The sequence below is a fragment of the Mustela erminea genome, chromosome 19 (genome assembly GCF_009829155.1).
Source record: "Mustela erminea isolate mMusErm1 chromosome 19, mMusErm1.Pri, whole genome shotgun sequence".
In the NCBI taxonomy this organism is placed as follows: domain Eukaryota; kingdom Metazoa; phylum Chordata; class Mammalia; order Carnivora; family Mustelidae; genus Mustela; species Mustela erminea.
The window spans coordinates 4,483,952-4,511,377 of NC_045632.1; the positions used below are offsets into that span (position 1 = coordinate 4,483,952).

General features: G+C 57.1%; 3 protein-coding genes across 5 annotated transcripts; all 3 read left to right on the forward strand.

Moving 5' to 3' along the window:
* Nucleotides 1-836: 836 nt before the first annotated feature.
* Nucleotides 837-6,975, forward strand: GRWD1 (glutamate rich WD repeat containing 1). Its single transcript, XM_032323857.1, has 7 exons — nt 837-1,215; nt 1,415-1,532; nt 1,629-1,791; nt 3,728-3,941; nt 4,080-4,222; nt 4,393-4,590; nt 5,944-6,975. The coding sequence occupies exons 1-7, from the start codon at nt 1,029-1,031 to the stop codon at nt 6,262-6,264; spliced, it is 1,344 nt and encodes a 447-aa protein (XP_032179748.1). The 5' UTR covers nt 837-1,028; the 3' UTR covers nt 6,265-6,975.
* An 88-nt stretch (nt 6,976-7,063) lies between these two features.
* KCNJ14 (potassium inwardly rectifying channel subfamily J member 14) lies at nt 7,064-17,153 on the forward strand. 2 transcript variants are annotated; one of them, XM_032323859.1, is made up of 3 exons: nt 7,064-7,604; nt 12,796-13,552; nt 15,207-17,153. In XM_032323859.1, the coding sequence occupies exons 2-3, from the start codon at nt 12,848-12,850 to the stop codon at nt 15,801-15,803; spliced, it is 1,302 nt and encodes a 433-aa protein (XP_032179750.1). In that variant the 5' UTR covers nt 7,064-7,604; nt 12,796-12,847; the 3' UTR covers nt 15,804-17,153. The 2 variants fall into 2 exon arrangements, with proteins under 2 accessions (XP_032179750.1, XP_032179751.1); XM_032323860.1 differs by lacking the exon at nt 7,064-7,604 and having other exon boundaries at nt 12,191-13,552.
* Nucleotides 17,154-19,322: 2,169 nt separating this feature from the next.
* Nucleotides 19,323-27,199, forward strand: CYTH2 (cytohesin 2). Of its 2 annotated transcripts, XM_032323856.1 has the most exons (13): nt 19,323-19,521; nt 20,347-20,494; nt 20,584-20,650; nt 21,611-21,729; nt 22,793-22,873; nt 23,394-23,506; nt 23,592-23,740; nt 24,195-24,306; nt 25,858-25,860; nt 26,135-26,211; nt 26,515-26,586; nt 26,685-26,839; nt 26,921-27,199. In XM_032323856.1, exons 1-13 carry the CDS (start codon nt 19,503-19,505, stop codon nt 27,006-27,008), a joined length of 1,203 nt encoding a protein of 400 aa, XP_032179747.1. In that variant the 5' UTR covers nt 19,323-19,502; the 3' UTR covers nt 27,009-27,199. The 2 variants fall into 2 exon arrangements, with proteins under 2 accessions (XP_032179747.1, XP_032179746.1); XM_032323855.1 differs by lacking the exon at nt 25,858-25,860 and having other exon boundaries at nt 19,324-19,521.
* The last annotated feature ends 227 nt before the right edge of the window (nt 27,200-27,426 follow it).

Below are 27,426 nucleotides of genomic sequence, written 5' to 3' on the forward strand. Positions count from 1 at the left end.
AGAGAGGGCAGAAGGAAAATTGTATTGAGAACAATGAACCTGGAGGGAGGTGGGAGACAAAGACCCAGAGGAAGCTGTGAGAAAAGATCCTAAGAAGAGAAGGAATGAGAAGGGGTGAGGGCGGACAGAGACCTAGAGAGAAGGAACAGCGAACTCAACAAAGATCCAGGATCAAAACATTTCAGGATTAAGTCTAGCGTCCCATTCCTATGGCTGCAAGCAACGCGGCTTGCTAGAGTCTTCACATCCTGTTCACGCAAGCGAGGGGAGAGTCTAGTATGTCCTAGCCAATCCATCTACCTTGAATGCCCTCAATCTCACCAATGAGAATCTATTTTAGCATTTCATTATGCCAATTAGCCAAACCTCCGTTGCTGATGAGCGATAAGGAGAGCCAAAGCACACGTAGTAGTGGTCTCCAGAGGGCTGACTTTCTGATTATCGCTGACCATAGCTGCAATGTGAACGCCTGGTTAGGCTACTGACTGCCCCAAGAGGGTAAACTCAACAGACTAACTTACACATATTATCCCGTCTACGCTAAAGGATTTTGAAGTGAATTAAAGCCGTCATAACAAGGAGGGGTAAGGAAACAGGCTTTACGGTCCTCAGGGAGCAAAAAACCAGTCCACTTGCCAGTAAGAACTCTTATTTGCATACATGAATAATGTAACGGAAAGGAAGCAATGAGTCAAAGGTGGAAGATGGAGTCGAAGCTCGGAACTCCTCCAGTAGGAGAAAACTGGCCTCGTACAGAACTACAACTCCCAGGAGGCCTTGCCGCTGCTCTGCCGAATAGCGCCGCAAAGTCACGCGAAGGGTGTAGTTTCTCCGTAACCGCAGGCCTCGGTCGCTAGGCTTGGGACGCCGTTACCTTAGCTCTCCTTCACCCGGTCCCCACCGCCCTCTCAAACTGGCGAGCTGGGAGGTTTCCAAGGCAACCGTGCCGCAGGGCGGAACTCCCAAGGAGGGAAACGCAACCCGGAAGTGACGTCCTTACCTCGCGCCCGTGGTGAGAGGGTTCGAAGATGGCGGCGCGCAAGGGTAGGCGGCGCACATGTGAAACCGGGGAACCCATGGAGGCCGAGTCCAGCGACGCAGGGACCGAAGGCCCGGCCCAGGTGTACCTGCCGGGTCGCGGACCGCCGCTGCGAGAAGGAGAGGAGCTGGTCATGGACGAGGAGGCCTATGTGCTGTACCACCGAGCGCAGACTGGTAGGACTGAGCACCAGGACTTCTGGTTCCTGAGTTAGGAGGGGACCGGAATCCCGAGTTCTGAGCGAGGCTGGTACTGAGTGTTTAACTTACGAGGCACTCAGAGAGAAAACTGGGTTGTAAGATGGGTGAAAACATCACACACGAGGGGGTTGAGATCTCTGTCCCATCCTAATTTTCCAACTCCTTCTATCCACAGGAGCCCCCTGCCTCAGCTTCGACATAGTCCGCGATCACCTGGGAGACAACCGAACAGAGCTCCCTCTTACACTTTACCTGTGTGCTGGGACCCAGGCGGAGAGCGCCCAGAGCAATAGGTGAGTGAGACCTGAGGTTTTATCCAGCCCCCAGGTCCCCCTCCCTCCTAAGGATCCCGGCATCCAGTGCCTCACTCACCCCACACTTTTCCCCAGACTGATGGTGCTTCGGATGCATAATCTGCATGGGACAAAGCCCCCACCGTCAGAGGGCAGCGATGAGGAGGAGGAGGAGGAAGATGAAGAGGATGAAGAAGAACGGAAACCTCAGCTGGAGCTGGCTATGGTGCCCCACTATGGTGGCATCAACCGGGTCCGGGTATGTACAGTCCCTGGCGCCTTCTGTACGTTCTCCTAAACCCTCTCCACCCCTAACCCTCTTGCCCATGCCTTCTGGCTTTTAGAATAGTACCTGGTACACAGTTTGCATATATTAGTTTGTGTCTCTCTTAGGTATCTTTGTCATTGTCACTGTGTGTTAGGAGCCGTAGGGCGCTGTTTTTTACTACGTTTCCTCTTCAGTAAAATGGTGAAAATTGCAAAACTTGCCTGATGAGCTGACGGGAGGCTGAAATGGAATAACATATGGTTATTTGAAGTGTCTAGAGACAGCATTTGGTTGTAGTATAGAAATGTGTGTTTTATCGTTATTGTTCAGGAACTGGCCTGCGCTGTAGGGTCACTTTGGTGCTGCTGAGTTATAGCCCCTTCAGAGCAGCTGATGTGTGAATGAAACTAGATGATGTTTGAACAGCACTCGCGGCAGTGCGTGGTCCACAGCTCTCCCTGTGTGTTCCCATTCAAGGCTTACCGTGTTTCAGGCAACGTTCTGTGCCCGGGAGATTTAACAGAGAGCAAAAGGTCTCTGGTATTCTGAAACTTAAGTGCTAGCAGGGAAGGGAACAAGAAGAAGCTGAGTAAATGCATCCAGAGGTGCCAGGTATTGTGGGGAAAAGTAAGGAAGGAAAGGGAAGTAGGATGTTCCTGGAGTGGATTTGCTCTTTTAAATAGTGTCGTCAGGGAAGTATTTATGGTAGGGTGCCATGTGAACGGAGACCCACAGGAAGTAAGGGAATGAGCCAAAGGAAACACAGAGGAAACACAGCAGAGGAAACACAAGAGTAAAGGCCCTGGGACAAACATTACATGTTTGGAACTTCAAGGGAAGGCAGGGAGACCAGTGCATTCACTAAAGCACATGGACGAAGGGGAGAGTGACAGCATATGGGGGATGGGAGTGGGGGTTGTATAGGGCTTACAGGCTGATGGAAGGACTTGGTTACTTGGGGAGAAAGTTTGAGCCATTGGAGGATTTAGAGCAGAGGACAAATGGGATCTGACTTACGGGTTTTTGTTGTTTGTTTTTGAGAGGGAAAGAGGGAGTCTTAAGCAGGCTCCACGCACAGCATGAAACCCTACACAGGGCTTGATCCCGACACCCTGAAAGCATGACCTGAGCCGAAATCAAGAGTCAGACACTCAACCGACTGAGCCACCCAGGCGCCCCAGGATCTGACTTGTGTTTTAAAGAGATTTCCTCTGACCACTGTATGGAGAACAGATGCAAGGAGGCAAGGGAGGACAGTCCTATGGGGAAGCCATAATTCAAGGGAAAGGAAGACACAGTAGCAGGAGTGGTGACATTAGAGGTTCTGAGGGGTTGAAAGTGGTGCATTTTGAATGTAGCCAGTAGCATGGGGTGGGTGTGGGGAGGAAAAGACAAGTCAGTGAGTCTAATAGTTTGGGGCCTGAGGCGGGGAGCCCCAGGAAGGAGGAGGTTGCCAGTGGTGACTAGGAGCTTGGCTTCGGTCATGTTTGAACAGTTGGTGTGGTAGAAGGGATTACTGGAAACCTTGAGGCTGCGTGGGATCTCCTAGTGAGCAGATGTTACAGGGCAGAGACACCCAAGGACAGAGGCCTGTGATCCACCAGCATTTAGAGGGTTACGGAGACCGGTGGTCTGAACCCTTTTCCAAGGGTTGGTGGAGTTACGGCCTCTGTTCCTGGGGCTCTAGGCATTTTCCGTCTCATATCACCGCCCCTACACAATGTAGGAAGTTGTCCCAGGTACCATGCTGGTCCTGCCGGCTAATTCCATCCCCGCAAAGGCTTCTGGGAGCCAGAGCCCCACCCCTGAAGTAGTGGGAGTTCTGAGGAACTGCAGTTCTGATTCTCAGGGGATGCTGGGAACTGTGGTCACCACCCTGAGCCTCCTGTCACTCTCCCTTCCCTCTCCCTTCTCTCTTCCCCTGCAGGTGTCGTGGCTGGGGGAGGAGCCGGTGGCTGGGATATGGTCAGAGAAGGGTCAGGTGGAGGTGTATGCGCTTCGGCGGCTCCTGCAGGTGGTGGATGACCCCCAGGCCTTGGCGACCTTCCTCCGGGACGAGCAGGCCCGTGTGAAGCCCATATTCGCCTTCTCTGGCCACATGGGCGAGGGCTTTGCACTTGACTGGTCCCCTCGTGTGTCTGGTAAGTCACTGGGGTGCCTACTCGGTCCCCGGAGGATGAGGGAGCAGGGTCCATAGGAAGGGTGGGGGCTGAGGGTGTGGGGAGAAGAGCCAGCCGGGGCCAGCTGGGCCCCGGCAGTTTCCTGAGTCCTGGTTCTAGGGCGCCTGCTGACCGGTGACTGTCAGAAGAACATCCACCTGTGGATGCCGACGGACGGCGGCTCCTGGCACGTGGACCAGCGGCCGTTTGTGGGCCACACACGCTCTGTGGAGGACCTGCAGTGGTCCCCAACTGAGGACACAGTGAGAGAGGCCTGAGGGGTCCCGACTTCTGGGTCTTGGGGCTGGGACGGGGACTGGGGCTACGTCCCAGTGAGGGAGACACTAGGAAAAGAGGGTAGCCCACCACTCGTCCCTGGTCTCCAGGGTGGGGAGGCAGGTACCCCGGGTCACACAGACGCTGCCTCGCCCAGGTGTTCGCCTCGTGCTCAGCTGATGCCTCCATTCGCATCTGGGACATCCGGGCCGCCCCCAGCAAGGCCTGCATGCTTACCGCCACTGCTGCCCACGACGGGGATGTCAACGTCATCAGCTGGAGCCGCCGGGAACCCTTCCTGCTCAGCGGTGGGGATGACGGTGCCCTCAAGGTCTGGGACCTGCGGCAGTTCAAGGTACTTTCCCAGCCAGACATTTCCCCCGCTGGAAGGGGGCCTACTCCCAGCAGCTGCTAGGATTTGCAGGTTTCCCTTGGGTTTTTGTCTTCCAGAGCTGGGAAGGCCTGTTGGGGGTGGTCTGGCCTTGTTGGGGTACAGATGTGGAAGCAGGCTTAGCGGGAGGAATGCTGTGATTAGTGTAGGGTTGCTTGTTCCACCAGCCGGAGAGGGGACAGGAGACAACAGGCCGAGCAGCAGCCATGGCCCCCAACTCCATGCCCCCGCTCGTGAGCCGGCAGCTGGAGGCTTCAGGCGCCTCTGAGCTGTAGCCTTTTTGTTAACGAGCTCTGTACAGTCAGCTGAGACTCGGAACCTGCGTAGTTCATCATAGGAGAGGAAACAGGTGCAGGAAGGACAGGAGCAGAGGAGACATCACCACCGGGCCAAAAGTTGACTTCCCGGAGTCGGTGGCAGCTCTGGGCAGGAGGAATTGCAACTCTGGCGCCCCCCTGGCCGACGCCCCCACTAAGTACAGCTCTGTACCCTTCCCGGGACCCCCACAACGTAATCTTTTCTCCCCTCTGGTATGGTGAGTTCCACAGCATCAGCTCTAAGGAAGCTTCTAGAAACGGGTTCCAGCCCCCAAGGCAGGTGTCGGGGCAGTTTCCATGGCCAAGTTGATTGGCCACTGGTACTTGGGAACCACGTGGCCAATCCAGAGAGACTCCGGCACCCAGCAGCACCTTCGCTTTAGTAAAAGTGCTGTTTTTCTTTTCCTCGGCTGCCCCTGGAGCCTGGGAGCTGTGCTTCTGCCCTCTTTAAGGCCTTCATAGAATCTGCAGGTTTGAGAATCACCACCACCCCTCCTTTTTTAAGATTTATTTATTTAGAGAGAGAATGTGCACGCATTAGCGGGGGTCAAGGCAGAGGGAGAGAGAGGGAGAGAATGTTGCAGAGCCCCATGTGGGGCTTGATCAAGGACCCTGAGATCATGACCTGAGCTGCAAGCAAGAGTCGGCACTCAACTGGATGAGCCACCTGGGGCCCTGAGAACAGCTCCCTTTTATAGGAAGGGAAACTGAGGCACACCCTTAGTTTCAGAGGACCAGTGGTGGGGATTTTGTGACCTGGAGCTGGACAGGGCTTTTTTGTAGGTGAAACCACGGTTCTCAGCAGCCCCCTAGGACATTAGGCCCTGTATCACCCGTTGCACTAGGCCTCCTGTCCCTTTCGGAGAACCTGGGCTTGTGTGGGTCCCAGAGGTTGTGCCCTAGGGGAACCCGACAGCCTAGGAGTGGTGAGGGCTCGGCCTGGGCCACCCCAGGGAGTCAGGCTGAGGTGCTCAGAGCCCCGCACTCTCTTCTTCCGTAGTCTGGCTCCCCGGTGGCCACCTTCAAGCAGCACGTGGCCCCCGTGACTTCAGTCGAGTGGCACCCCCAGGATAGTGGGGTTTTCGCGGCCTCAGGTGCGGACAATCAGATCACGCAGTGGGACCTGGCTGTGGAGCGTGACCCCGAGGCAGGCGAGGTGGAGAGCACTGACCCCGGGCTGGCAGGCCTCCCGCAGCAGCTGCTGTTCGTGCACCAGGGCGAGACGGACCTGAAGGAGTTGCACTGGCACCCGCAGTGTCCCGGGCTCCTCGTCAGCACGGCGCTGTCAGGCTTCACCGTCTTCCGCACCATCAGCGTATGATGCGCCTGCTGCGGCGGCCCCAGGCCCTTCACTCAGCCGCCAAGGCCAGAGCTGGGTCCGCTGGCAGGGGCAGGTCTGCCGACCCACCCTCCTCCAATCCAAGGACGTCAAGCGGGCCATTGGCTGCCGTGATGGATTCTGTGTGACGTCTTGTTCTTTGAAATGACTTCATTTCGTCCCACCATCCCTCTTGCCAAAGATTCTGGTTTAACCCATGACTGTAGAACTGCGTGGTTCCGTCCAGGGAGCCTTCTGACCACAGGGCCCCGTTTGGTGCCGGGGGCCCTCATGCGGGAAGACTTGGTTTGGCCCAGACTGCCCTCCCCTTCTCCCCACCACCTGTGCAAGGACCTGCTGGCCTGTTTCCCAGGTGGGCCTGGTGGGGGCCACTGTCATCGTGCATATTTTGTGAGCTCTGGCCCCTGGCTCGACCCTTTGACCTCTCCGTCCCAGGACCCAGTTGTCGCCACCAGTCTCCCTGCAGGGAACTTGAGCACTTTGCCATGGGTGGGCCAAAGTGGTGAGCTGGGCTCCTCCGGCAGAATCTGGTTTTGCCCTTTGTCTTCCTGCCACACAGGGTTTGGTCCGGACTTCCTAGTGGGGGCTGTTGGGGGACAGGGTGTCTTCCTCCCCTCTGTCCACCATGCAAGATGGGCTCCATGCGGGGAGGAATGCCAGGGGGCTCCTGAGGCAGTAAAGGACCGGAACAAGACCTGACGTGTGTGGGACTCACTGGCGGGCTGCTTCCCTGTGCGGAGACGGGAGGAGGCAGTGGGAAGGGGGCCCCCAGATGTCCAGAGGCCTGTGTGTCTGGAGAGGCCCCTGGGAAGCCCCGCATCATGTGGTCCCTTGGCCCCATCGGGTGCTGTTGACATCCACCTGCCGTAGATTTTATTCCATGTGGAACTCAGTCTGGGTCTCTGGAAGGGTGGCTCACCTGTGTCCCCCCAACTTTCGAAGGCTTCATTTTGGAACCAGGGAGTCCCCCCATTTCTCTGTCATTCCACTGCTGTCCCCTTTCTCTTTGTTCCTCATCTGTGTCCCCACATCCCCGTGTCTCCCTGCCCCGCCCCCCTCTGTGTCTGCCACCGCATCTCCTCTCCAGCCTGCTTGGGCTACGGCCCAGCCGCCCTGCCTGGCCATCCTCCCGGGCTCCCCCTCTGCGGCTCTGAGCTGGCCCCACCCCCTGCCCCCCTCCCTCGGCCGGGCCTCTGATCCGCCTGTGGACACAGAGGTCGGGTGCCCAGCACAAGGCCCCAGGACACATCGCCGCCCCTTGGCACTCACAGAGGCCTCCCCACAGCCCTAGAGAAGGGCATGGGGGTGGGCTGCCCCACCAGGTATGTGTCTCCATACAGGGACCCTGGCCGGGGAGTGGGAGGGTCCTGGGCTGAAACCATCCCACCCCCCCACCCCCCAGTCCACGTTCCTCCTTGCACCTTCCTTGCCTGGACCCCTCTGCCCTACATCCCTCTCCTCGCTATTCCCCCGGGAAGGTCCTGCCTCACCCTTGGTGACCAATTCCAGACCCAGAACAACCTCTTCCCCTGGTTAGGTGACCAGCTCTGACCCCGTCTCCATCTGGCTTCTGCCCCTCATGCCTGTCATCACGAGCCTCTCGCGCCCATCTCTGTCCACAGCTCCAGCCCTCCGGCTTCCCGTTTCCTGACACATCATCTTCCCTTCCCAGTTGCTCCTAGTCTGCCTGTCTCTCCTGCCCTCTCCCGCCATGTCTCTGTCCCCTCCTGCTGTGGCTCCGATCTCTCTCTCTAGGTCTCTGATACCTCCCCAGGTCTCTCTACACCCTACCACCACCCAGTCTCTGTCCCCCTCCCTCTGAGCTTCTGTCCCCCTCCCTCTACAACCCATACCCTTTAGAGGGTTTTTCTCTCTTTCTAGGCTCCCTCTCAGCACCTTTCCTGTCCCCTCTGAGCCTCTGGTTCCTCACACCCCAGCCCCCACTCTGGCAGTCTCTGCCCTCCAACCTGCTGCTCAGACTCTGTTGGTGGGTGGGGGAAAAGTGGGGGGAGGGCAACACCCGGGGTCTCCCGAAGTGTGAAAGTACTCCTTTTTTGGGGGGGGGGGAGTTGGGGCCTGGGGGCGGAGCTTCTTGGCCTCAGATTAGACAGTGACTTTGACACCAAGTTGACACACCTTAAGCCCCATGTCTCCTTTATATGGAAACATTAAGCTGCTCTGGCAGGTCAGGGGGAGGATGGGGGAGGACTTGAGGCTCTGGATCCTTTCCCCTCCTGTCCTGCCTTCACGGGGCAGTGTGGGGGGAGGAGAGGGCAGGCTTGAACCTCTGTCCCATCCACCCTCTGTGAGCTGGGCCATGTGGGATGCAGACATGGCCCCCTGGAGGTGAAGGCCCCCATCGACTTTGTGAAATGGCCACAGCCACTTCTGCCTCACAGGGCTGAGGGGGGAATTTATGAGGCAGAGTCCTGCATTGGAAAGGCTCAGGACCCAAACCGGCACCCCACCCTCGGCACTGCATGGGTCTGGCCAGGTCGTGGAGCCCGCTCCCGACCTGTGAAGTGGGGTGGTGATCTTGACCTCCTGGCGTCCTGGACAGTTGAGGTGAGGTGAGCGGTGGGGTCTGACGGAGTCCAGTGGGCGGGCTGCAGGCATCCCTGAGCTCATGCAAGGTCAGGGACGCGGTAGGTGCTCAGGGAGCAGGAGTGCTCCGATTAGGTTGTCCGTGGGTTGTCGCTCAGGCTTTGGCAGCTGAGAAACCTGGATGGGAGCCTGAGAAAAAGAAGGGACCTCAGGGCCTCAGTTTGCTTTACTGTGAAAAACAAAGCCCACCCACCACCACATCTAAGGTTGTGGTTAGAGACCGGTGAGCAGGTAGGGGAGGACCCAGCCTGGCACGCACCTCCCCTACTGTGTCAGTGGTTGCTGATGGGACCAACGTGTAGCGGCGGCTTCTGGGTGGGAGAGGGCTGCAAACACGGAGCTCAGAGGTTGGATTCAAACCCGGCCCCTCCAGCATCAGCTTCACTTAACCCCTCTTGGGAAGAATGCTCTCCCATCTCCCAGGGTTGTTGAAGGTGAGAAAAGAGTCAAGGTGGGGGCACGTGGTTGATGCTCACTCTGACCTCAGCTGCCACTTTGCATCCTCAGAGTCAACAGCCAGAGCCATCCAGGTGGTTATGGACAGCAGGTGCAGTTCTCCGTTGTCGGCGGGGGAGGGCAGTGCGGAACCCACTGGTGCCAGACTTGACATTGACTAACAGCTCTCTCAGTTTGAGCATCCCAGGCCCTGCCTAGGAGCCCATGGGGGTCCCAGACTGTGACCCAGGGGCCACACATACATAGGCACTTGGTAAATAGTGGTGGGACTGCCCCAAATCTAACCTAGCCACCTCCACAGCTGCTAGGGTGCAGGGTGACGAAGTCCCTGGGTCCTGGCCCCACAGTTTCCCTTCCTTCTCTACCCTGTGAGCAGTGGTGATTCCAATTCCCAGAGGAGGGAGCCAGGGCTCAGGCAGGGATGTGACTTGCCACCAGTCCCACGGTCAGGAAGCATCAGAGCTTGGATTCAAAAGCGCAGATTCTAGAGACCAGACTCCAGGAAAGGAAGCCAGTGGTCCCAGGGCATACGGTGAGTCATCCACTGAGCCAGGAGCGGGGCCTTTGATCCAGATGACTGGGAGACCCTGACCTTGAAGAAGTCTGATTTTGCCCCATTTTATAGTTGAAAAAACTGCTTAGAAAGATTTGCCCAAGACCTGAGATGCAGGACAGAGCTTGGGTTGGCTCTTTTTTGGGTTTTTGTTTGGAATTTTTGTGACAGTTCATTGAAATAGAAGTTCGAAAAGGGGGCTCCTGGCTCAGTGGAGTGTGCAGCTCTTGGTCTCAAGGTCATGAGTTTGAGCCCCGCAGTTTTTAAAATTTAAATAAAATTTAAATAATTTAAAATTTGAAGAAATACATATAATTCAGATAAAATACAACTGATAGACTGACGTGTACAATTCAGTGTTTTTTAGTATTTTCATGGAGTTGTACCACAATCAGTTTTCGAACATTTTCATCACCCCAGCATGTCCTCTGGCTATCACTCCCCCACCCCAGCCCCATCTCCCCAGACCCAGGGGAGCTCAATGTACAGACTTGCCCATCTGGACATATAAATGAAAGTATACACTATGTGGTGGGAGGGTCTTAACAGACGCTACACTCAATGCAGAGCCTGACACAGGGCTTACTCTCATGACCCTGAGATCAGACCTGAGCCAAAACCAAGAATCAAATGCTTCACCCACTTGAGTTACCCAGGTTTCCCAACATGTGGTCTTCTGTATTGGGCTTCCTTAGCATGACACTTTCAAGGTTCATCCATGTTGTGGTGTGTCAGCACATTTCCTAGCTGGGTAGTATATCACTGTGTGCATAGATCATGTTTCGCTATTCATTCATCAACTGATGGCTCCTCAGGTTGTGTCCATCTGCTGGCGATCTCAACACTGTCAGGAAGATCTGTGAACAAGCAGTGTGTGCGGATGTTTGTTTTGTCCTGAGCGGATGCCCAACTCCTCTTCCCAAGTTTCATTGTGCTTTTGATTTGCGTTCCCCTGACGGCTGACCACGTGAAGCATCCCTTTAGATGCTTTATGTGCTTATCTTATTGGCTACCTGTAAATCCTTCTTAGACAAATGTACAAATGTCTTTTCAGGTCCTTTGCCTATTTTTTTTCAGAGATTGATTGATTGGTTGGTTTGAGAGAGAGACACACAGAGAGCACAGGAGGGAGGGACAGAGGGAAAGGGAGTCTTAAGCAGACTCCGCACCGAGCATGGAGCCTAACACAGGGCTCAAACTCAGGACTTGAGATCACAACCTGAGCTGAGACCAACAGTTGGACGCTTGACTGACTGAGCCACCCAGGTGCCCCTCCTTTGCTTACTTTTAAATTGTGGTGTCTTTTTACTATTGAGTTGTAAGGGGTGTTTAAATATATTTTCTAAGATTTTTAAAACTTTGAGAGAGAGCAAGCACCAGTGTGGGGCAGAGGGAGACAGAGAAGCAGACTCTGCACTGAGCAGGGAGCCGGAGGTGGGACTTGATCCCAGGACCCTGAGATCATGACCTGAGCTGAAGGCAGGTTCGTAACTGACTGAGCCATCCAGGTGCCCCTGTTTAGATATTTTAGATGAAAGCTCCTTACATGTATAATTTGCAATTATTTTCTCCCATTGGTGGGTTGTCTTTTCACTTTCTTTTTTTTTTTTTTCAAGATTATTTATTTATTTATTTGACAGAGAGAGAAATCAGAAGTAGGCAGAGTGCAGGCAGAGAGAAAGGGGGAAGCAGGCACCCTGCTGAGCAGAGAGCCCAATGTGGGGCTCGATCCTAGGATCCTGGGATCATGACCTGAGCTGAAGGCAGAGGCTTAACCCACTGAGCCACCCAGGTGTCCATCTTCTCACTTTCTTGATAGTGTCCTTTGAAGCACAAGAGCTTTTATTTTTCTTTTAAAGATTTTATTTTTAAACCATCTCTATACCCACTGTGGGGCTTGAACTGACAACCCCAGGCTGGAGGGACTGAGCCAGCCATGGACCCCTCAGAAGTTCTTAATTTGGGGGCACCTGGGTAGCTCAGGGGGTTAAGCCTCTGCCTTTGGCTCAGGTCATGATCTCAGGGTCCTGGGATTGAGCCCTGCATCAAGCTCTCTGCTTGGCGGGGAGCCTGCTTCCCCCCCCCCTGCCTGCCCCTCTACTTATGAGCTCTCTGTTAAATAAATAAAATCGTTTTTTTTTAAAGTTCTTAATTTGGGGGACACCTGGATGGCTCAGTTGGTTTAGAGACTGCCTTCGGCTCAGGTCATGATCCAGGACTTCCAGGAACTCGTCCCGCCTCGGGCTCCCAGCTCCTTGGGGAGTCTGCTTCTCCCTCTAACCTTCTCCCCTCTCATGCTTTCTTACTCATTCTCCCTCAAATAAATAAAATCTTTTTTAAAAAATTCTTAATTTTGATCAAGTTCAAATTCATCCACCATTTTTCCTTTTGCTGCTTCTGCTTCCTGAACCCGTCTTTGAGCCATAGGTGATGGAGAGCCCTGGCCCCTCTCTCCAATGCGGATTCCATGTTGAGAAACAGTCACCACTCTGTGGACTCTGGATTGGTGACACTCAAATCCTAGTTTACTCAGCTCCAACCTTGGGCAAGTTAAACGTTTTGTACCTGTTTTCTCATCTATAAGATGGGTGTCAGACTCAACTATGTAAATTCATGTCAGGGGCTCCCAACAGTGTCTGGCGCAGTGCGGATGTCTGCTCTCATTACTGTGGTGCTTGCTATCATATTGTCACAGCTATGACTTTGTTGCTGCTGTTCCCCTATTGTTGCAAGCATCCCCTATCATTGTCCTCGATGCTGAACTGTTCCGCCTTTCAGGGTGAGTAATGAGCCAACCTTTTGCCAGATGAGGCCACCACGGCCCAGGGAGCACGCCTGGCCGAGAAGCCCACCCTTCCCGGTGCCCCCCTGACGTGGCTGCCCGCTTCTCGTTTCCACAGGTTCGGGGCGCCCGCCCCCCACTAGGACAAGTGGAGGGGGTGCCCCCGCCCAATGGGCCTGGCCAGGGCCCTGCGCCGCCTTAGCGGCGCCCGGGAGCCCAGGGAGGGCCGCGCCGGCGATGAGGAAGAAGAGGCCGGGCCGGGGCTGTGCCGCAACGGGTGGGCGCCGTCGCCGGCGGGGCGGCGCCGCGGGCGCTTCGTCAAGAAGGACGGGCACTGCAACGTGCGCTTCGTGAACCTGGGCGGCCAGGGCGCGCGCTACCTGAGCGACCTGTTCACCACGTGCGTGGACGTGCGCTGGCGCTGGATGTGCCTGCTCTTCTCCTGCTCCTTCCTCGCCTCCTGGCTGCTCTTCGGCCTGGCCTTCTGGCTCATAGCCTCGCTGCACGGCGACCTGGCCGCCCCGCCGCCGGCGGCGCCCTGCTTCTCGCAGGTGGCCAGCTTCCTGGCCGCCTTCCTGTTCGCGTTGGAGACGCAGACGTCCATCGGCTACGGCGTGCGCAGCGTCACCGAGGAGTGCCCGGCCGCCGTGGCCGCCGTGGTGCTGCAGTGCATCGCCGGCTGCGTGCTCGACGCCTTCGTCGTGGGCGCCGTCATGGCCAAGATGGCCAAGCCCAAGAAGCGCAACGAGACGCTCGTGTTCAGCGAGAACGCCGTCGTGGCGCTGCGCGACCGCCGCCTCTGCCTCATGTGGCGCGTGGGTAACCTCCGTCGCAGCCACCTGGTCGAGGCGCACGTGCGGGCCCAGCTGCTGCAGGTGGGAGCCGTAGGGGTGGAAGGGCCCGCCCTGGGGCAGGAAGAGGCCCGCCGCGGGGCGGGGCGGGGGGGGGGGGAGAATGGTGGGAGATGTAGGCCTGAGAGTGAGGTTGGAGGGGTGGTGTGCGGCTGGCCTGGCTGGCGCGTGGACTACAATTCCCAGCAGTCACGCGGGCAGGAAACCTCTCGTCTCCATTGTGGCCCAAGGCTCCTTCCTGGATCAGTTATAGGAGGTGGAAACCCAAGAGAGAGATCTGTGACCAGTGCTAACCGGAGACCTGGGCTTGAAACAGATCTTGAGACATAAAGAGCTTCGTGTGGCTTGAGGATGGGCCCCCAATGGGGTTGTGGGATATCGAGACCTGTGGAGGCCGCACCTGGCCTGTAAAGGCTCTGAACTACAATTCCCAGAAGCCTCTGTGGGCAGGGTACCCGTTAGGAAGGGACGGTCTGAGCCAATGATGTCGTTTTGTGGGTGGCTGTAAACCACAGCTCGGCTTTACACACATAGCCCACAGAGCAGTACCTACAGGGGTCTATGACTTGAGGCTAGGCCCATGGGATTGTGGGAGATGTAAGCCCAAGGATGGGGTGCAGGTCACACCTGCAGAAGAGCTGTAGAAGGCAGTTCTCAGTGGCCCAGCCGGCCTTACCAGCCTCCTGCTCAGGGGAGTACAGGGCTGGAAAACACCCTTGAATTGTACCATATTGCTAAGACAGTCAAAACAACTGACCCCCATTGGCGCCTGGGGTAGCAGCTCCCTCTGGTACCCCGAAGAAGGCGCCTTAGTGTTTCTCTAGAATTGTGATGAAACCGCCCAAAGCCTGGGGCAGTAGTTGTCCTTGCCCAAGTAGAGACACTTAAGAACCCTGGGGTGAGGTTGGAGTTTGGTGAAAGGGAGGACAGGATGGTGGTGGGAGCTACAACTCCCAGCAGCATCTGGGGGCTCCTTCTGGATTCATGACTAAGATTCATGAATAGGAGAGATACTCTCTCTTCCGAGAGTCTGTGGGGCGCTGACACAGCTTGGGAGCTTGCCTGTGGAACCAATGGGGGGTTGTAGGTGGAAAACTACCAATATCTGGCCTGGGGACTGCATTGTCCCCACCCCGCCATACACACACACACACACACACACAGTGGGACAGAGAGTCTTGTAGTTGGGTTGCCCCCAGGCTAGCCCCTGGGTAGCGCCCCAGGGGCTAGCCTGAGGCTGTGGTAGAATATGGAGTGTGGGACCTAGGTTGTCATGCTTATTTATCCCTCTGTGGCCATATATTGAAAACCATTTTTCTATCCCTCTCCTCCTCCTCCAATTGCTGCTTGCACATGACTCTTCCCTTCTGTTCTCTCTTTAACTTCTGTCTCTGCCTTGCTGATTTCTGCTACTCTGTGCCAATCATTCTGCCCCTCTTGCATCTCTATCCCCAAACCCTCTGAGTCTCTGTCCCTCACTTTTTACCTCTGGTTCTGTCCCCCCACTTTCTCTGGGCCTCCATCATCCTCTCTCTGGGTCCATGTTCTCACCCCACCACCCCTGCCTCTTTCTGCTCCCCCATCCTTGTCGTCTCCATTCCATTCTCTCATCATGTCTGTCTCCATTCATCTCTGTGCTCCCTGTGGGCTGTCTTTGGACCCTCCCCTCTTGCTGCAGCCTCGTGTGACCCCAGAGGGCGAGTACATACCACTGGATCACCAGGATGTGGACGTGGGCTTTGACGGCGGCACCGATCGAATCTTCCTCGTGTCTCCCATCACCATCGTGCACGAGATTGACTCTGCCAGTCCTCTCTATGAACTAGGACGTGCCGAGCTGGCCCGGGCTGACTTTGAGCTGGTGGTCATTCTCGAGGGCATGGTTGAGGCCACGGCCATGACCACACAGTGTCGCTCCTCCTACCTCCCTGGTGAGCTGCTCTGGGGCCATCGTTTTGAGCCAGTCCTCTTCCAGCGCGGCTCCCAGTATGAGGTTGACTATCGCCACTTCCACCGCACTTACGAGGTCCCAGGGACACCGGTCTGCAGCGCCAAGGAGTTGGATGAACAGGCCGAACGGGCCTCCCACAGCCCCAAGTCCAGTTTCCCCGGCTCTCTGGCTGCGTTTTGTTATGAGAATGAACTTGCGCTGAGCTGCTGCCAGGAGGAAGAGGAGGAAGAGGAGGCCAAGGAGGGGGATGGGGTGGAGGCAGAAGATGGGACTGTCAGCCCCCAAGTACTAACACCAACCCTCGCACTGACCCTACCCCCATGATGCCAGCTGGTGTCCCCCTATTTGTACCCCCTTCCCAGAAATAGCAAGATGGAGAGCTCAGGCCCTCTCCTGGGATGGGAGCAGGTGTTTCCCAAGACCAACAAGCCTGCTGGGTAAATTATTAGCTGGTGAAGTTCTGCCATGCGCAGTGGACCCACCACAGACATACTGGATCTTAATCTCTCTGCAGTCCGTGCTCCTTCCTGAGACCCCTTTATCAGCCTGATTCCTGAGTCTCTCCAGAGCTTCAGGATCCAGAATTCCAGACCACCCAAGACGCAAGGACTTGTGGTTCTAGATTCTTCTACGTGGCTGGGTTGGGTTGTTGAGCAGGGTCAGGAATCAGTGGTATATACTGCCTCCAGGTACAGCAACGAGATTAAGAGTGTGTAGGTCTGGATTGACCTAAGATTCAAGGGACTGTTGCTTCTTGCCTCAGCTAACCAAGTGGCAAATCATTTTTTTTCCTAGACCACGTAAGGAGGGAAGGTTATGGAATTCCCCAAGAATTCAAGATGATCTTTAATAACCAATGACAAAGATTGTTGAAGGCAGGTCAAGAAAAGAACTTGTGGTTTCAGAAGGCCCAAGAGTTAAGATTCTGTGAATCTGGACTGGCCACAGAGGCAAGCACTGGTGGTTCTAGAACACGTTGATTAGAATGTTGAGCTACTGTGGAAGCTAAAGAGTCATGTTTCTAGAATGCACAAACAGTGTCTGTGGGTCTGGAAGCGCAACAGCGACAGCTTGGGAGTTCTTGATATTAGATAACTCCAGGCCACTAGCCGTAGAACATCAAACCAAGGGGTTTGGGTCCATGGGTCCAGGGGATAATCAGTGCTTCTTTATGACCCACAGTGGTTTTTTTTAAAAAGTGCCATTCTAGAATGTCCAAAGGAATCAGGATTCTGTGGCTCTAGATTGATCACAGAGTCAAGGAAGGAGAGGTGATGCTAGATGGCTGAGATTGGCCGGTTCCAGTTTGCCCAGTGGAGTTGAGAATCTCGATGATTCTTTGTGGTTCTGTAATGCCAAAAGGAATCAAGGCTCCAGGGATCCAGGGCTGTCCATTATTAAAACCTGGAAGGTCTAAGCAGCACCTAGAACTTGGCAGTTCTTGGAGGGGGACTCGGGACTTGATTGGCAGCATTTCTGGGCTGACCCAGAAAGGGAGGGCCCAGACAAGACCCTGTGGATAACAGGGCTGGTCGTTGGGCAAGGGAAAGAGAGGCCCAAGGCTGATGGGTCAATGATGCTCTGGAATCCTACACCTAGCAATGTGTGTCTATTTCTTAAAGATGTTACACATATGTGTATTATATATATAATATAAATACAGATATCTATCTATATTTTCCTGTGGTTCGTACAAAAGGGTTAGAAACTGAGTATGAGCTAATTGAAATGGAGTCCCTTATGAGGATCCAGGAAGCTTTGCTCTAAATCCCAACTCTGCAACAACTTGCTGTGTGGTTTTGGGCTAATCATTCCCCTCTTTCTTGCCTCAATCTCCCTATCTGTAAAAATGGAGCACTCAAACTTGAAGTTCTCCAAAGACCCTTTCACCAAGATGATTCCTCACTTCATTGAAGGGGACAGCTGGAGGCAGGCGTGAGGGTCCTATACATTTCCCAGCTTTCCCTGGTGCTGGAAGGCATGGCCTTCCAGGGGTAACCAGGACAGGAGATGCTCTTGAAGGCCAGCTCTGAACTTGGATGTGTGAACAACGCAGCAGGCAAGGGGTAGTGTGGGCTGTGGCTAAGGGCCCCAGTCCAGGTTAGGGGGCAGGGAAAGGAGAAGGTAGGTCTGAATGCCAGGAGAAAGTATGTGTTCAGGGGAGAATTGTGCCCCAGATTAAATCACTGGGGCCTCTGTTGGTGTGGCTGAGTGTCCTTCTGCGGATGGCTCATCACACCTGTCCTCCAGCCCACACCGTACTCCTATCTAACTAAGTGCCCAGCAGGCTGGGAGCCAAATGCAGAAGGAGCCAGTGCCAGGGAGGAGGACACATTCCCACCCGTGTCCCAGGACTGCGGGTAGGCACTGTCATTGCCCATTAGCTTGCCCGAAGGCTGCAGCAGCCCAGGTCCCCGGATCTGGCTTCTCCACCTCCCTTTATCCTTCAAAATCCCCCCTTAATAACCGGATGGGATTAATTAGCTAGCTGTTCTCCCAGAGCAGGTGTCTGGGTAGGGATGGGGGTACTGGAAACACAGGCACGGAGAAGGATGTTAAATTGGGGGTGAAGGGACAGGAAAAGCATTCTGTTTGGAAGGAAAGAGAGTGGGGCAAAGCCTGGCACAGCCTAGCTTTCCACTGGGGAGGACAAGGCCTGGGCCACTCATAAAGGTCAGGGAGAGATTAAGAGGCTCCGTGTCTAATCTGTCAGCTTAACCAGGTCCTGGCCCTGAATCTGTCCCCCACCTGCCTAGCCCAGGGACAGCAAATGAGGACAAGGCCCAGACACCACCTGAGACCCAGTTAGGGAACCCCCCAGGACAGGGATGCCCAGGTACGCTATCCTGGCCAGCTGCCTGCACCTGCTTTTTCTGCAAGGAATGGAAATCAGAGGCTGGGGTTGGGGAACGGGGAGGGGAGAGAAGGGCATCCTATATGGGGGGACTCCGAGGGGAGGGAAGAGTTTAAGAAGAGGGGGTACCTGAAGTGAGGGGAGTCACATAGGAAGGAAAGGACTTTGAGAGTGAGGAAGGAACCAGAGAGGTCGAAGGACGTTGAGTAAAGGGAGTTGTTATGGGGGGGGATGCTAAATGGGGCGGGGGGTAGTTTGAGGGAGAGCGGAGGACCCTGAGAGGCAGAAGGCGCCAGGGAGGCGGAGCCTTCGCTGTATTTGGCCTTCCCCTAATGTCCCATTCTCCTTGACAGACACCCAATAGCGTGAGAAGAATAAGTGTTTTGTTTCACCACTCCCTAACTCTCAAGAGGCTGAAGTGGATGGGAAAGTCCTGAGAAGGGTTAAGGAAAGGATCTGGAGATCAGAGGGGCCAGTACCGGGAGGACAGAGGCCAAAAGACCGGCCAAAGCCGCTCCCAGTTGCCTGGCAACCGCTGCGGTCAAAAGCCTGCTTGGCCAGCCGAGGAGGTGTCGCTCCCGGAAACAGCCGACAGTTGTGGCGCCGCCCCCTGGCAACGAGACTAACAAAGTACCGCTCCCCAGCAACCTATGACTAGAGGCGGGGCTGGACTGGACTAGCAGCCTCCCAGTGCCCTGGAGCAGGCGCAATCCTCTCTGCTCGCGCATAGTCCCACCTCCATGCAACTCCTTTCCGAGCCTTCTCATTGGCGGGCACACCAGCCAAATGCCTTCTATTGTTTCGGAGGAGGGGCCCGGCTCCCTCGTCGCACTCCGATTGGCCCCACAGACCGTCTACCTCCAGCCGGACAGGCCTACGTCTGCTCCTTGTGTGCCTATTGGCCCTGGAGGACGATACTTCGGGGTCGGGGGCGGAGCAGACGAGAGGGCCCTCCGTGGATTGGACAGTGTCAAAACGAGGGGCGGTCCCTATTGGCGGGGCGGTTGGGAGGCGAAGGGAGAGTCTTTTCAGCGCTGAGGACTGGCGCTGAGGAGGCGGCGGTGGCTCCCGGGGCGTTTGAGCGGGCTCATCCGAGCCCGCGGGCCAACGCGGATCCAGGCCCGACCGGCGGGACCGCCCCGGACTCCCCGCGGGCCTTCCTAGCCGCCATGGAGGACGGTGTCTATGGTAGGTCAGGGAGGGGCGGGGCCGGCTGGGAGGGGATGGAGCGTTTCGACCCCAACGTTCCGCCGCGAACATCCCTCCCGGCGCGCGGCGCGCGGAGCCCTTCGGCCCCGTCGTCGACTAGCTTTTGTGGGGCGCGAGACGGGCTTCCGGCGGGGCCCGAGAGCAGGGCGTTCCAGGCCATTGTTTGGGCCGAGCCTGTTTCCGGTGGCGGCGGGAGGGGGCGGGATGGAGCGACGGAGGCGAGGCCGGGGCGGAACCATTCCCGCTGGAAAGGCTGGGCGAGCCCAGTGCCTGCTGGGAGCCGCGAGGGGGGCTTCTGGGGCGCTTTGGTGGGGAGGAATCTTGGGGGCCGCAGCGATCCCGCTAAGGCGTGGGCGGGGGCCTTCGATGCCCCGCCCCCTGCCCCAACTCTTCCAAGCTGTCAGGCTTTGCCAGCCGTAGTTACTTTTCATGGACCCAGGAGTCCGGACACCCAAGCTCCCAGTTACCTCGCCAAGAATGGAGGCCGAAAACCAAGGCCCCAGCCCCCTTCCAAGTAATGGACCCAGCAGCTCGGGCTCCCAGACCCCTTGTCCCTCAGACTTAGGAGTCCTGACCCCTAGCTCCCTCTCCTCCCCCAGAACTTAAGTCTAGATCCACAGCCCTTCCTGCTCTGGGCTGAGGAATCTAGACCCACGCCACCCCCCAGCCTCTTCTTCCAGCAGACAGTGGAGGCCCTCCCCTCCAACCTAGTCCTGCCCGCCCCAGCCCTGTCCTCCCCCAGATTGCAAGAATCCTGGCTCCGAGTCCCCAGAACTGACCTCCAACCCCTGACCCTACCCTCAGAGCCCCCAGACCTGACTCCGGAGGAGCGGATGGAGCTGGAGAACATCCGGCGGCGGAAGCAGGAGCTGCTGGTGGAGATCCAGCGTCTGCGGGAGGAGCTCAGTGAAGCCATGAGCGAGGTGGAGGGTCTGGAGGCCAATGAGGGCAGGTGAGGGCTGGGGTGGGGAACTTGGGGGTTATGGGGCCAGGCCAGGGCTGCCCCGGCATTGAGCCTCCCTCCCCTGCTCTCTCCTGCAGTAAGACCTTGCAGCGGAACCGGAAGATGGCGATGGGCAGGAAGAAGTTCAACATGGATCCCAAGAAGGTGCTTGGGCCACAGGGCTGGGATCTGTCAGGCAGACATCCAGGCAGGGGGCTCTGGCAACTTTAGATTCCAGAAGCATGCTTAAGGTGGACAGATGGGGTCCTAATCCCCGGATTCAGATACTGGCTGTCCATTTGGTCTCTGACCACTCACCAGGCGTTCCAGCCTCCTGACCTTTGCCCGTGTGTTCTGTGTCCTCTGCGGGGGAGGCTCTCTTCCTATTTCTGGACCCTCTTATGGGGCCACCTAGAGTCTCATGAGGAGCTTGAACACTGAGAGGGAACACGAACGGTGACATGCGCAAGGCAGGGTTGACCAGGGCCACTTCAGAGAGCAGCCAGGCTGTGGACCCTCCCGGGGGAGCCTCGGAAAGTGAGGGAGGGCTTCCTGGAGGGAGAGGACAGTCAGGTCCGGTTTGAAGGTCGAGTCTGTGTTCACCAGGTGGAGAGCGATGTTTGTTTATCTGGTTGTTCCCGCTCTCTGACGCTGTCTCAGGCTTGCCCCTGTGCTGGGCAGCTCTGGAGCCCCAGAGTGGGCTTGACCTTTCCTTGGCCTCAGCGAGCCCCTAGAGGTGGATACCGCACTCCAGAGTCGATATAGCTTTCATGGCACAGACCGAGCCCCAGAAGGCCCTATCCAGCCTGCGGCTTGGCACTCACAGGCCTCGACGGGCAGCTGTAGTTTATCAGACATTCAACAAACTCCCTGGGCTCCCGTTCCTTGCTGGATGGACCCTGCTCCTGGTGCAGGACTCAGCAGGCAGAGGCAGAGGGCGCAGTTAAGTGCAAAGGCTCTGAGGCGGGAGGGGTGGTGCTTAAGTACCTGGGTGAAGCCTGAAGACAGAACCTGGCCGAGTACTGTTGAGAGCGGGGGTGGGTGTGGATGCTGAGGTCCCTGGGGAGGCCGTGGTCGGGGGAGCTTTCTGGCTGTCGGGGCTGAGACCTGGCCCCCATCCACCAGGGGATCCAGTTCTTGGTGGAGAATGAACTTCTGCAGAACACACCCGAGGAGATTGCCCGCTTCCTGTACAAGGGCGAGGGCCTGAACAAGACAGCCATCGGGGACTACCTGGGGGAGAGGTGAGACCCCGCCCAGTTCCCACAGTCCCTTGCACCCTGCTCCTGCCCTTCCCGCCCACTTCTCCCAAGGAGAGGCCTGGGTGGATCAGCCCTCTGACTGGATTGTGACAGAGCGGACCTCTGAAGGGGTTGGTGGGAGCCTGGGATCATCTGGGGGAACCTGGGGCTGCCTGTGACCATCTGGGGGGCATGGGAATCTCCTGCGGACCCCTGGAAAGTTGAGGCCCATCCATTTAGGTCTGGGACAGCGGAGAACAGCTGTGAGCATTGTGGGGTGGTGAGAATCCTGTAGACAGCTTCTAAGCGTGGTAACCACATAGACAGCTAGGGAGTATGGGGGTCCTCGGGGACACGGGGACCCATGGACGTCTGGGGCATGAGGATTGTCTATGGACATCAGGGGTGATCTGAACATCTGAGGTGCTTGGGACCAGCGGGATGTCTGGGTAGCATAGGGATTGTGTGGACATCTGGAATGTGTGGAACCTTCTGGACATCTGGCTTGTATTAGGGCTCGCTGGTTGTCTGGGGATCATGGGGATTGTATGGACACCTGGAGATGTCTGGGGGACCCTCTGTGGACACCTGGGGTGCGTGGGGAGTGTTTCAGGAGCATCTAGTCTGTGTGGGGACTGTCTGGACATCGGGGGGAGGTGGGTAGCCCTCTGTAGATGTCCAGGGGCCATCCGGGGACAGCTGGTGTGGTGGGGACTGTTCTGTGGACAGCTGGGGTGCACGGGGACCATCTCTGGACATCTGCAGAAGGGCTATCAGAGAGATGATAGTGGGTGGAGCATGTGTTTGCTGTGCTCCTCTCAACCACGAAGGTTCGCTAGACTGGCGGTGATTGTGTAGCAGATGGTCCTCCCAAGAGCGTGTTCTGAGTGTTCCTGTCCCGGTGCCAGGCCTGTGATGGGGCCAGGCTCAAATTTCCACCCGCCCCAGGGTTTGCTTCCTGTCCGCTCCTGCTCCAGCCTCCCCAGTGTTTGCTTCCTGTCCGCTCCTGCTCCAGCTTCCCCAGACTCTTTCCTGTGCATGACTCTGTGTCTTTCTGCCCTCCCAGGGAAGAGCTGAACCTGGCAGTGCTCCATGCCTTTGTGGACCTGCACGAGTTTACTGACCTCAATCTGGTGCAGGCCCTCAGGTGAGAGAGGGATGGGGTTGGGAGGGCAGGAATGTACCTATCAGGGCTCGCTCTTTACAACTGATGAACCCACTCAGAGTAAAAACAGAAACAAAGATCAAGGGATTGATTGTCTCACGTAACACAGAAGTCCGTGGTAGGGCCTCCTTCAGGCATAGTTATATCCAGGTGCTCAAGTGGTGTCAGAAGGTCCATTTTCTCTAGCTTTGGGTTGTCCTTGCCACTGTATTGGCATTGCTCTCTGTAGACTCACCTGTCACGTGGCAACAGAAGTCCCTGCAGACTTGTTTAGCAAACCTAGCAGAAAGAGGGGTTTTGGGGTTTTTTGTTGTTGTCTTTTTTTCCTGTATAAATCCACCAAAAGTCCCTCGGCCAGTGCTCATGGGTCAGTGTGGAGCCATACCTGAGATAGCTGCTGAGGCCATAAGGCTGTTACTGGCTGCTTCCTGACATGGGGACAGAGAGCAGCGAGGGCCTTCTGCCAGACATGGCGCCTATACCTGGCTCCTCTCTAATGCAGGCAGTTTCTCTGGAGCTTCCGCCTCCCCGGAGAGGCCCAGAAGATTGACCGGATGATGGAAGCCTTTGCCCAGCGATACTGCCTGTGCAACCCCGGGGTCTTCCAGTCCACAGGTGGGGGCCCGGCCTCGGGGTCTTTGGGAAGGAGGGGCCAGGGCCCCGCCTGCCTGTGTCCTCACCACCTGACTGTCTGCTGCAGACACGTGCTATGTGCTGTCCTTCGCCGTGATCATGCTGAACACCAGCCTTCACAATCCCAACGTCCGGGACAAGCCGGGCCTGGAGCGCTTCGTGGCCATGAACCGGGGCATCAACGAGGGTGGGGACCTGCCCGAGGAGCTGCTCAGGGTCAGGCCCCCTTTTCCCCTCCCCACAGCCCCCCTACCCAGTGCTGTCCCCCTCCCTGCCGCAGGCCCTCCCCGTGGGTCTCCCGGTGCCCAAGCTGGCCAGTGCAGTCGTGCCAATGTGTCCCATTTCTTTTCTCTCTCTCTTTTCTGGGCCTCCCTCAGTCTTCATCTCTCTTGTTTCTCTTTCTCGTTTCTCTCTGGCCCTTGGGGTCTAAGTGTGTCTGATTCTCCATCTGTCTGTCTATCTTGAGAACTCTGCTGGCCACTGCTACTCTGTATCTCTTCTTCCTCTCCTGGGGCTCCCTCCATCCTTCTGCCTCCTCCCTGGACCACTCCTCCCCTGGTCCCATTGGTCTCATTGCCTCCCTGGCTGTTGGGGCCCCCCCAACCATGACCAGGTCACCCCGGGAGGGTCCCTTGGGCCTGGAGATGCTGACTGCATCCTCGCCCATCAGAACCTCTACGACAGCATCCGAAACGAGCCCTTCAAGATTCCTGAGGATGACGGGAATGACCTGACCCACACCTTCTTCAACCCGGATCGGGAGGGCTGGCTCCTTAAGCTGGGTACGTCCCCTCCTGACCCCGCTGGCAGCCTCTGCAGGGGAAAGTGAGGAGTCCCAGGTTCTCGTTGCCATGTGCACCTGCTGTGTGATCTTAGGCAAACGATTTGACCTCTCTGAACCTCCAGTTGCCACATCTGCAAAACGGGGCCAAAAACAAGATGAGGTCGGTGCGCCGGGCCCGAGCTCAGGCATAGAGGAGGGCCCCCTAAATATTTGTGGGTACAGGGTAGGCGTTAGGGAGCACTGAATAATTGCCAGGCTCTGTGCTTATGAACACAGAGTCCCCGCGGGGGTGGAATGGGGTGGGGGTGGGGGTGGGGCCGATTCCCCTAGAAACACAGGGATCCAGCAGATTCTAGATAAGTCAGCAGGGGTCAGGCAAGTGCCCCTTCTGTGGGGGTTACCTGAGGATTGGAGGGGTTCTCATCCTTGGGTTCACGGGACATTTCCCTGGGGAGCTTTTAAAACCCCGACGGCCAAGCCGCAGCCTCCTGGAGCTGGGATTTCTAGGGCGGGATGGGCTGTCAGTCATGCTGAAAGCTCCCCAGCCGCCTTCCAGGGCAGCCAAAGTTGAGAGCCACTGGCCTGGAGCCCTGTGTGGTAATGGTAGGCGCCGTGGGAGTGCTAGCCGCGGCTTCTGAGCCCCAAGGCAGCGGACAGCTGCTCCAGGGCCATGGCGCTGACCCCGGGGGCCGAGGCTTCCGGTGCCCAGGGAGAAGGCAGGGAAGCAACAAGCAGGCCCCAGGAACTAGTTCTCTGCAGACCTTTCCGTCCGTAGGGATGCTTCCCATTTTCTGGAGTGGGGACATTGAGGCTCAGTCGCTGTCCAGCAGCAGCCACAGAGCTGGGGTGGCCTTGGCACCAGATCTCCGACCCTGAGTGTAGCTTTCTGTTCTTTGTGGACAGCATCAGGGTCAGGGACAGGGAGAGAGGCATCTCCTCCTCCAGAGGCTGAGGGGGACCAGTGGTGGTGGTGGTGGGTGGTGGTTGCGGCCATGTTCACAAGGATGCTTGATGGTGGCCGTTGTTGCTGTCACGGTCAAGGAGCCCAAAAGCAGGTCATCTTGAAGCAGGAAGGTGTGGGCACAAGTGGGTCTGTGGGCTGGAGTCCAGAGAGGGCAAGAGGTGGCCCAGCCACCTTGGGCCAAGCAGCTGGGAGTGCGGGCAGGGTTTGTCCCCTCCCTTTGTGATAACTTGAGTGGGGGGAAGACCTCTTTACTGTGGCATTGGGGGGCCTTCCTGGCTGAGGACCTACCCCGAGGGGACGGGCTGGAGCCGGGCACTAATCTGCGGCCTCCCTGGGAGGGAGAGGGTCATGTCGATGTAACTGGTTTTCTTCCCTCTCTTCCCCCCTCCCTCCCTCCCTCTCTCCCTCCATCTCTGCGTGTTCCTCTCTGCTGTTTCCATCTCTGTCTCTGTTTCTGTCCCACCCCCTGTGCTTTCTGGCCCTTGCCCCCCCCCCGTTTCTGTGGCCTGCGGCTTCTGGGGGCACCCCATTCTTCTGCCTTCCCTTCTCGCCTGGTCCTGCCTGCTTTCTCGCTGTCTGCCCCAGGAGGTAGGTACGCTGCCCATCCTTGCTCCCTGACCTGACATCGGGGGAGGGGGCTCTCCCGGGCTGACTGACAGGGTTAGGAAGTGGGGTGGGCGAGATCCTGGGGCCCCAAAACCAGCCTGTCCCTGCTTGTCTGTCTTCCCACGCATTGCTTTGTTCTTAGCCCCGCCAGCCCCGCCTTCCCTGCGCTCACTCTGCCTCTCGGTGCCCTCCCTGCCCTCCCAGAGGCCCTGTCCCCCTGTTGAGCCCAGGCCCCCTCCCACCCCTTCCCTTTCAGGGGGCCGGGTGAAGACGTGGAAGCGCCGCTGGTTCATCCTCACAGACAACTGCCTCTACTATTTTGAGTACACCACGGTGAGGGCAGGGCCTGGTGGAGGGGCTGGGGGCAGGGACTCCCGGGTCTGAGGGAGGAGGGCATTGAGGGTCTAGACTCCCAGATCTGAGGGAGCTGGGAGCTGGGACTCCCAGGTCTGAGGGAGGAGGGCGTTGAGGGTCTGGACTTCTGGGTCTGAGGGAGGAGGGCTGTATCAGTGCACTAGGGCTACTGGGACAAAGTACCACGAGTTGGTGGCTCAAACCACAGACATTGCTGGGGTTCCAGAGGAGGGGCTGGGTGAGGGCTGGGGAGTCTGAGTCCTGTGCTACTTTTTCCTTCAGGACAAGGAACCCCGTGGAATTATCCCCCTGGAGAACCTGAGCATCCGAGAAGTAGATGACCCCCGAAAACCGGTAAGGCCCTCTCTGTACCCCAGCCTGCTGCGGTGGGGGTGGCCTCTGGTCCTGGGGCCACTCTTACCCACTGTTCTTCTGCTCTCGTGTCTCCCCAGAACTGCTTTGAGCTTTACATCCCCAACAACAAGGGGCAGCTCATCAAAGCCTGTAAAACTGAGGCGGACGGCCGGGTGGTTGAGGGGAACCACATGGTTTACCGGATCTCGGCCCCAACCCAGGAGGAGAAGGAGGAGTGGATCAAGTCCATCCAGTGAGCCAGGGCTCCAGGGTCCTTGGGCAGTGGGCGGGGTCTGGCTGCTTGGCCCTCACCCTGCGAACCTCCCTTCTGCAGGGCCGCCGTGAGCGTGGACCCCTTCTATGAGATGCTGGCAGCAAGGAAGAAGCGGATTTCCGTCAAGAAGAAGCAGGAGCAGCCCTGACCCCCCGCCCCCCAACCCCGTTATTTATTACGGAGCTGCCCCACCCGGGTGGCCGGACCCCTGGGCCCCGGGGCTGCGGATCCTGGTTCTCCAATCCTGGTTATCTGTTTGGAAAATTCACCACCTCTAGCTCCTCTCTCGTTGTTTGTAATTAACACACCATTGGTAATCTTATTAATTATTTAACCACTTGTGGCCTGGGACCCCTCCTTTCTCGGGGTTGACAGGGCGGAGGGCCTCAGCCTTGTAGCCCGCGGGGCTGCCTGTGCACCAGCGGGGCCGGGAGCATTGGTCTCTATTGGGGGTTGTCCGGGCCTGTGAGGGATGGATGCTGGGGATGCTGCAGCCCAGTGGGGGCCTCCCATGTCCGCCCCTTTGCCCCCACCCCCACCCCCCAAGCCTGCAGGAATAAAGGCTG